This window comes from Podarcis bocagei, assembly GCF_964188305.1.
Source record: "Podarcis bocagei genome assembly, chromosome: 11".
Classification (NCBI taxonomy): domain Eukaryota; kingdom Metazoa; phylum Chordata; class Lepidosauria; order Squamata; family Lacertidae; genus Podarcis; species Podarcis bocagei.
Window position 1 is genome coordinate 40,789,275 of NC_138136.1, and position 9,007 is coordinate 40,798,281.

The 9,007-nt window shown below is 42.9% G+C and overlaps 1 protein-coding gene across 5 annotated transcripts in view; it reads left to right on the forward strand.

Moving 5' to 3' along the window:
- Window positions 1-8,597, forward strand: part of ERCC8 (ERCC excision repair 8, CSA ubiquitin ligase complex subunit) — a 35,245-nt gene extending 26,648 nt beyond the window's left edge. For 3 of the 5 annotated variants that reach the window (XM_081213096.1, XM_081213098.1, XM_081213099.1), the window contains 3 exons: window positions 1,264-1,461; window positions 4,829-4,915; window positions 7,693-8,597. In XM_081213096.1, the coding sequence (XP_081069222.1) occupies window positions 1,264-1,461; window positions 4,829-4,915; window positions 7,693-7,761 (354 nt within the window). In that variant the 3' untranslated portion in view covers window positions 7,762-8,597. Of the gene's footprint in view, window positions 1-1,263; window positions 1,462-1,551; window positions 1,631-4,470; window positions 4,500-4,828; window positions 4,916-7,692 lie in introns of those variants that run through there. The other 2 variants (XR_014012880.1, XM_081213097.1) reach the window with 2 other exon arrangements.
- The last annotated feature ends 410 nt before the right edge of the window (window positions 8,598-9,007 follow it).

Consider the following 9,007-nt stretch of genomic DNA (forward strand, 5'->3'; position numbering starts at 1 on the left):
CAGATTCTGAGACAAGTTAAAAAATTTCTAGTCTTTAAAAGAGTTTATCTGGTTGCCTGACCATGTCCAAGTCCAATTCAGAGAACTCGTTCTTACTTTTAAAGCCCTAAGTCAGAGGTGGCCAACTCCCAAGAGACTGTGATCTACTCGCAGAGTTAAAAACTGGCAGTGGGTTCAGGTCAAAGTTGCTGAGCTTCTTTTTATGGGCTGCAGGGCTAAAATGTTTAACCTTTTTTAGGGGAGCCAAAGTTATTGGGCTTCTTTGGGAGGGAGCCAGTGATCTACCACAGACGTCCAGTGATCTACCGGTAGATCACGATCTACCTGTTGGATGTGCCTGCCCTAAGTGGTTAGGGCCCCAGGTAGAGTCTGCTTCTATATCAACCTGGTTGTGTTCCAAGGGCACCAAAAGCTCAATGGTGAGGAATGAAGGGACTGGGCTGGCACACCCGGGATATTTGGGATAGGGCACTGTGTGCTCCCTTCATGCACAATAGGGCTCATACAGTATGCCACCCAGGCAATATTATGCAAAACAGAGAATTTTATAATCTGGACATCACACTAGAGATAGCCAGATACAGTTGTGCCTTGGTTTTTGTATGCCTTGTGACTTGAACGTTTTGGCTCCCAAACGCCGCAAACCTGGAAGTAAGTAAGGTTTGCAAACGTTTTCGGGAAGCCGAACATCCAACGCGGCTTCCGATTGAGTGCAGAAAGCTCCTGCAGCCAATTGGAAGCTGCGCCTTGGTTTTTGAATGTTTTTGGAAGTCAAATGGACTTCTGGAGCAGATTCCGTTGGAGAACCAAGGTACGACTGTACTAAAAAACATATCCTTGCCTGTAAGAATGCATGGACTCTGCCATGTCTTTGTGATCAAAATACATGTGCGCCAGCTTAGTAAACGCAGGTGAGTCTAGTCCAGCTGGTTAATGGTTTGGTTGCCTTTCTGGGAATATACTGCATATATATTATGGTCTGTTCAAGACCAGTTAAATAGTCTTCAGGAAAGAGAGTCTACTCCTGCTGGCTAGCTGCTTCCCCTTTTGATCTCACGTTTTGTTCTGATGCTATCAAGTTACAAGATAACCCTGAGCCATCAATGTCAAATCTGAAACTCTATAAAATGTGACAGGTGTATGAGTATGCATTCAACAGTATAATGACAGGAAGTGAGCTACAGCTTGTAAATGTAAGGAATGATCATCGTATACCTGCATTGTGACAATAGGAGTTAGCTTTAAAATCTTGTATCTTTACAGGTGAATTACGGGAAGGTGTGCAATGAAAGTAGAAAAGGACTCAAATTTACAGTCTCGCATGGCTGCAGTCCGGAATTTGCATTTGTGCCATACGGTAGCACTATTGCTATTTATACAATTTACTCAGGAAATCGAATGGCTATGCTTGGGGGACATTATAGTTCTGTCGACTGCTGTGTCTTTCATCCTAATTTTCAGGTAAGTGAAGTCCTCTGGCTGATTTTTAGGCTATTTAGCCTAAAAACAGACCAGTTATGTTTAATGGCCTTTCACTTTTGTTTGCCTCAGTACCCGATAATAAGAGATATACTGCATCTGTACATGAAGGATCTTCTTTGCTGTTATGACTGGTGGGCCAGGAGGAGTGGTCAGTATTATCTGAAAGGGTTCAAGTAAATAAATTACTGCATTAGCAATGAGCAGTTCTCACTGTGAAGAAGCATCTTAATTGTGTTTTAAAAACACACACCCTAAAAATAATTAATACTGAAAAGTGATAGATATGAGGGTTATAGGTTTCACACCTTTTGCCTAATTAGAGTTCATGAGTGCTCAAATTGACTGACAAATATCCATAATGTATTGAAATAATGTTTGGGAGCATCCCTGAAAAGATACATAAAATTATTTGTAGAGATTGAGGTTTGCTCTCTCTTCTGCATATTATTTATACCAAAAATACTAATTTAGCTTGCTGTCTGATGCTGAATAGTGATACGTTGTATCTCTATTGAGGTAACATTTCTCATATAAAACAATACAGTGGTACCTCGGATTAAGTACTTAATTCGTTCCGGAGGTCCGTACTTAACCTGAAACTGTTCTTAACCTGAAGCACCGCTTTAGCTAATGGGGCCTGCCACTGCTGCCGCGCCGCCGGAGCACAATTTCTGTTCTCATCCTGAAGCAAAGTTCTTAACCTGAAGCAATATTTCTGGGTTAGCGGAGTCTGTAACCTGAAGTGTATGTAACCTGAAGCGTATGTAACCCGAGGTACCACTGTACTTGCCCCCTACCTCATCTGCCAGTACGGTTCCCTCCAAATAGTGGGAATGGAATTCCATTCCAGGTTCCCATTTGACAAGATATCCCCTCTTCTCCCCCTGCAAGCTGTTGTGCGGGTTCTCCCAACCCAGTTGTGAAGAGGAAGCCTTATTGCACAAATGGAACTCCTTGCACAGGACTTCTACTGGCAGGGCTAGTCAACTGCATCCTCTCCTGTCTTAAACTGTTGTGGCTGGTATCGTCTTGAGGAATTAAACTAGGTACTTAACTTTTTTTATATAGCCAATGACCATAATGAAATTATTAGCCATTGCGGCCATCAGTAAAGAGTAGCTTTCAATGAAAAAACACCCCAATGTTTTGTTTTTGTTTTTTAAATACAACTAAAGGCACATAATGGTGCTCAAGTGTGAACGCAAGTTGGCTATGATGCTAAGCAGGACAGACATTGTATAACACTCTCCTAACCGTAACATTTTATCTTAATCTGTGTGTTTCTAATGGGACATCTAATATGGAATTGCCACCAGCACAGCTATTAAACATATGGAATCCTAACTTGAAAGGCTGGCAGCATGGTGTAACATTTATGCAACAACTGACGTAAATTATAATGGGTTTGCTGGCCTCAATAAAGGCTTCCTTGTGCCTAGCAATTTGCCTGATTGAGCTGTGCACACATGCAGCGCCCTAACTGTATTCAGATTCCATGGGAAATATTTTTAGATTGTGATGTGAAAAGAGGCGAGGTTGCTAAAGCTGCTTTGCTCCATTTAGAAATAAATTGACTTGTTAAAAAAGCCTTTTCCCCTGAAGTGTCTTGTCCCAACACCTCTAGAATCAAGTCATTTAAAGAAAGATTCATTTGTAAGTTTTTGAGAACTGCTGTAGCCGCTTTGTGCCACAGCTGAAATGGTATCCTGAGTCTGCCCTGATTGCCACTATCATTATTATTTATTGAATTTGTTAGTTGCTGATTTTCCCCAAGGCAACCCAGAGCAATTTACAACCAAACAACTAAGCTATTGACCATGGGTTGTCCATGGGACACCCTTTTTTTTTTTTTTTTTTTTTTTGAGTCTGAGATCCTTATTCCTTTGTGGGCATCCTTCGAGCAGCATCATTGATACATCATCACTACATCACAAGCATGTCACAAATGGGGCAGGGTATACAAGGCTTACACAAGTTCAACATTAGGTCACTTTATGAGACACCTTTCTCAACACCAAAAGAACAATAAAACTCTTTACATATCCTTGCCCTCAGGACTTGTCTGGAGTTGGGCTTTCAGAACACCTGACTTGCTAAACTGTCTCTGCGGATGTCTCTTGTTGCCCCCTTGGTCACTCCCTGGGTGGGGTGCCGCGTATGTGTTCTCACGCTTGGGGAGTTATGGCAGGATGCCCTGTTCCTGCTGCCTACAGTGATTTCCTGCTTCTTGGTTCAGGGAGGGAGGTGGAGCCCAAATTCACCTTTCTTTAAAGGTTAAAATGGCGTTGGAATGAGGAGAGTCGGTTAAAGTATGGATTTTCTACAAATTTATAAAGCTAGGTATTTTCCCTGACCTGTCAAGTCCAAAGGATATACAGTGGTACCTCGTGTTGCGTGACCTCCAGGTTATGGAATCTTTGGGCAACAGCCGCGACAAACCTGGAAGTATATACTGCATGCACAGAAGTGCAACATGCTCATGCACAGAAGTGGTGCCTCTAGTTACGGATTCTCAGGGTGTGCACGGCACCCCAAAACAAATTAAATCCGTAACCAGAGGTACCACTGTATTCAGGCATAATATTTGTAACATTGTAACAACTTTAAAGATGTCCGTCCCCCCCCCCCCCCGTTTGCCATTTCCGTAACATTAGTTAATTAGGCCTCATTTTGCTTTACTCTACTGATTAACATCAGTTCAACCTTTGGCCTATAGCAGGTCATGAATCATAATAAGTTAAAGTAAACATAAGTCAATTCATAAGTGAGATAGAATAAACTTGTTTATTGCCTGTTTGTTGCTCTGAGAGCCTTTTTGGCTGAGTAGCAGGGTAAAAATGCTTTAAGCAGGTAAGATGAAGTAGATGGAAATAAAAAAATCAACAAGCATAAGTTATTTATCAGTGTTTTTAAAATAAAATTACTACAGAAAAAGAATTGTAATTTAGGTGCTATACTTTTTAAAAGTTACTTTATATTTTCGTGCAGGACTAATCCTGTAATCCCCTCATCTACAACTTCAATACAACTATGTTGCTTTTATGAGGTATGCGAATAGAATTGGGCTTAGCTTCAGTGTGACTTTGCAGCAAATGACTTGAGATTCAACCTTAAATACATTTCCTGAGAGTATGTCCTCTTGCCCTTTGTGGGATTTGGGAATAAACATGCTCAAGATCACACTATTAGTCCCACTGAAGTTGCTATAATTGGGAGAAGACTCCAGTGTGGATAATTTACTTCCTTTCCCCAGATCCCCCTCCCACAATTCCTATTTTGCCTCAAGCTCGCCTTCTTCAGTATTCAGTAACTGATCTGTGACTTTTTGTTGGTTCCTTCATGGCAGGAACTTTATAGTGGTGGGAGAGACGGCAATATCCTTGCCTGGGTACCATCTCTGAGAGAGCCAGAGCCTGATGATACTTCTGAAGAGGTAAATAGCTTTTTAGTAGAGCAAGATGAGAACTAGAGCATCTGTACACAAGGGATATATTCTGTGCATGATAGTAAAGGAAGAAATCCCTGCATGTGAGCAATGAAGTCATTGTAAGAAAGATTTCTCACTGACATGGCTGGGATGATGGATTGTAGCTCCATAAGCCTGAACAAGGTATCCATTCAGTTTAGGCTGCTGTAATGCAGGACCTGATACATCGTGTTCCTCTGCAGAACCATCACATCAGTACTGGATAATAATTAATAGAAATCAGAGTATGGAATTCCAGGTCCTGGAATTGTGTGGCATCCTATATGTTATGTGTTGTTGTTTATTACTTATACCCCACCCATCTGACTGAGCCTCCCCAGCCACTCTGGGCAGCTTCCAACAGAATATTTAAAACACAATAAAATAACAACAAACATTAAAAACTTCCCTAAACAGGGCTGCCTTCAGATGTCTTCTAAAAGTCAGATAGTTGTTTATTTCCTTGACATCTGATAGGAGCGTATTCCACAGGGCGGGCGCCGCTACCGAGAAGGCCGTCTGTCTGGTTCCCTGTAACCTCATTCTCACAGTGAGGGAACCACCAGAAGGCTCTCGGCGCTGGACCTCAGTGTCCTGGCAGAACGATGTGGGTGGAGACACTCCTTCAGGTATACTGGGCTGAGGCCGTTTAGGGCTTTAAAAGTCAGCACCAACACTTTTAATTGTGCTCGGAAACATACTAGGAGCCAACGTAGGTCTTCCAGGACTGGTGTTATATGGTCTCAGGGGCTGCTCCTAGTCACCGGTCTAGCTGCCGCATTCTGGATTAGTTGTAGTTTCTGGGTCACCTTCAAAGGTAGAGTGCATTGCAATAGTCCAAGTGGGAGATAAGTAGAGCATGCACCACTCTGGCAAGACAAGTCTCAGCCTGTGTACCAGAGACTTGTACCAGATGGAGCTGGTAGACAGCTGCCCTGGAGACAGAAATCGCATGCATCCCAACATGTGCAAAGTACTGTTCTGTCCCCACCCGTCTTCTTTTTTTGGCCCTGCTATCCATCTAGGAACGCGGGTGGCGCTGTGGGTAAAACCTCAGCGCCTAGGACTTGCCGATCGTATGGTCGGCAGTTCGAATCCCCGCGGCGGGGTGAGCTCCTGTCGTTCGGTCCCAGCTCCTGCCCACCTAGCAGTTCGAAAGCACTCTTAAGTGCAAGTAGATAAATAGGTACCGCTCTATAGCGGGAAGGTAAACAGCGTTTCCGTGTGTTGCGCTGGTGCTGGCTCGCCAGAGCAGCTTCGTCATGCTGGCCACGTGACCTGGAAGTGTCTTCGGACAGCGCTGGCCCCCGGCCTCTTAAGCGAGATGGGCGCGCAACCCCAGAGTCGGACACGACTGGCCTGTACGGGCAGGGGTACCTTTACCTATCCATCTAGATCCAGTTGGCATGTCCCCTCCCTTCTGCATTTAGCCTTTCCTTTATAAATAATAAAATTATTGTTGTGGTCAGGGAAATTAAAATGTCTTGAGAACTTAGGATACAGAATAAAATGCATGCAGAACTGGGGGGGGGGGGACTGGCTTGATTCCACAAATGCAACTGCATTTAGAATACTCTGTACAGTTCTGGTCACCTCTAGAGTTGGAGAACATTTAGAAAAGGGCAATCAAAATGATCAGGGGGACTGAGTGGCAGCCCTATGAGGAAAGGTTGCCGCATTTGGGTTTAGAGAAAAGGTGAGAAAAGGGAAGACTTTCCAGAGTGAGAGACTGGGAGGAGAAATGAAAGCTCCCAGGTGAGAGCTGAGTCTACCACTGTCTTTGTGAGACAAAACTTTTGAGGGAGGACTTTGCATTTCCTTTTCTCTTTTTCTCTCTGTTTTTGTTTTTATTTAGACTGGTTTCTTTTGTCTTATTGTCTTCTCTCTCTCTCTCTCTCTCTCTCTCTGTGTGTGTGTGTGTGTGTGTGTGTGTTGTTTACTGCCCTATAACCAGTGCTTTTTTTCTTTAAAAAATGTTTAGGGGTACTCTCATTTTGACACAAGAAAATCACCATTTTATTGTTCAAATCGGGAAAAATAAATACAGTAAATGGACAAAAGTACAACAATTCATGAACTGTTTCGGGGTATGTGTACCCCTGCGTCCCCCCCAGAAAAAAAGCACTGCCTATACCCATATATTTCAGGCTGGTTCACAAAAAAAAATTTAAAAAAGAAAAGGTGAGTAAGAGGTGACAGGATAGAATCACAGAATTGTAGAGTTGGAAGCGACCAAAGGGTTATCTAGTCCAACTCTCTGCAATGCAGGAATATCTTGCTCAATGTGGGCTAGAACCCAAGACCCTGTGATTAAGAGTCTTCTGCTCTACTAACTGAGCTACTCTCAGTCCTACGCACGGCATGGGAAAAGTGAATAGAGGAGTTTTTCTCCCTCTCTCATAATACAAGAACTCATGGACAGCCATCCAATGAAGCTGAATGTTGCAATCATATAGTCAGAAGATTCAGGGCAGGGAAAAAACAAAGTACTTCTAGTACATGGTTAAACCATAGAACTCCCACAGCAGACAGTGATTACTACAAATTTGAATGGTTTTAAAAGAGGATTGCCAAAATCCACGCCTCCACTGTCAGAGACAGGACATCTGATTACTAGTTTCTGTGGGCAGAATGCTGTTGTGCTCTTGCTTGTGTGCTTCCCACAGGCGTCTGGTTTGCTACTGTGAGAACAGAATGCCGGACTAGATGGAATCGCTGATGGACTCTTCTCTTCTTTTTTCCAGTTGCGGCCTCAGCAGCGCCTGAATCCTGCTTATGAAGATGCATGGAGTAGCAGCGATGAGGATGGATGAATTCTTAATAGGTTGTTGACATAAAACATTCAGCCTTGCACAAGTATTTTCTGAAGAAAGGATATTAAACCACGGGTCCAGACAACAGCCTTTTGTTTCAACTGTGCAGTGTTTATTGTTTTAAAATAACACCAGATTTTTATGTTCTGTTTGCCACTTCATAAAAACAGGCCTGCTGGATAATGCAATTCCATGAGTTCCTGTGGTCTGAGGCAGTAATGCTTCTGAATACCAGTTGCTAGAAACTGCAGGAGGGGAGAGTATTGCAGGTTTCCCACAGGCTCCTGGTGGGCCACTGTGAGAACAGGATGTTGAACCAGAGGAGCCATTGGCCTGATCCTGCAGGCTCTTGTGTTCTTATCTGTGTTGCTGGACTCCAGTTCCCTTGGGCTATTCTGGCTGGGGCTGATGGGAGTTTTAGTCCATCAACATCTCAAGGGTCACAGGTTCCCCACCTTAACCTAAAGTATTTTTGAGGATGTCCCGAGGCAAAACTCTTCAGTTCTTAAGGAATAGTGCTTCAGAATTGTAGGTGATCAGCTGGCAAGCGTTAACTAATCATTTTGCCCCCAAGGCCTTACACTTTCTTGAAGGCCTGGCATCTGACATAGTTCAGATTCTAAAAGAATCAAAGCTCAAAAATACTACTCACCGTCGAAAAATGAGCTTTTCAAGCTTATCAAGGGTGCAATGAGATTAAGGGCCTCTATCTGAACAATAATTTGATCATTTGATTGTCCTTTTTACCAATTGTTGTCTTTTTAATTGTATATATTTCTTGTTTTATGTTGCTATAGCTGTTGGCTAATACAAATAAAGTTTATCTATCTATCTAATGAGCTTTTCTAAAGCACAGTTAACCTCCCAATGTTTTTCTAAAGTCATATCATGGCGAACTATCTCTCCCAGCATCTCAAGGTTACAGCTTCAGCGCCTTCTTCATCTTCCCACTTCTGACCTCCAAAATGAACATTGTGTACTGTTTACTGGCACTGCTTATTACTTCTATTTGGCAGGCAGTAAGACATACTGTATTTTTCCATGTGTAAGACGGCCCTATGTATAAGAGGCCCCCTATTTTGGGGGACTCCAAATTGAGAAAACACCCCCTCAGCACTACCCGTGTATAAGACTAGCCCCAATTTTACACCTAATTTTTTGGTTTAAAAAAACCCTAGTCTTATACACGGAAAAATACAGTAATTGAAATCTCTGTGCACTGCAAGCAAGTCTGTTTGGATCTGGG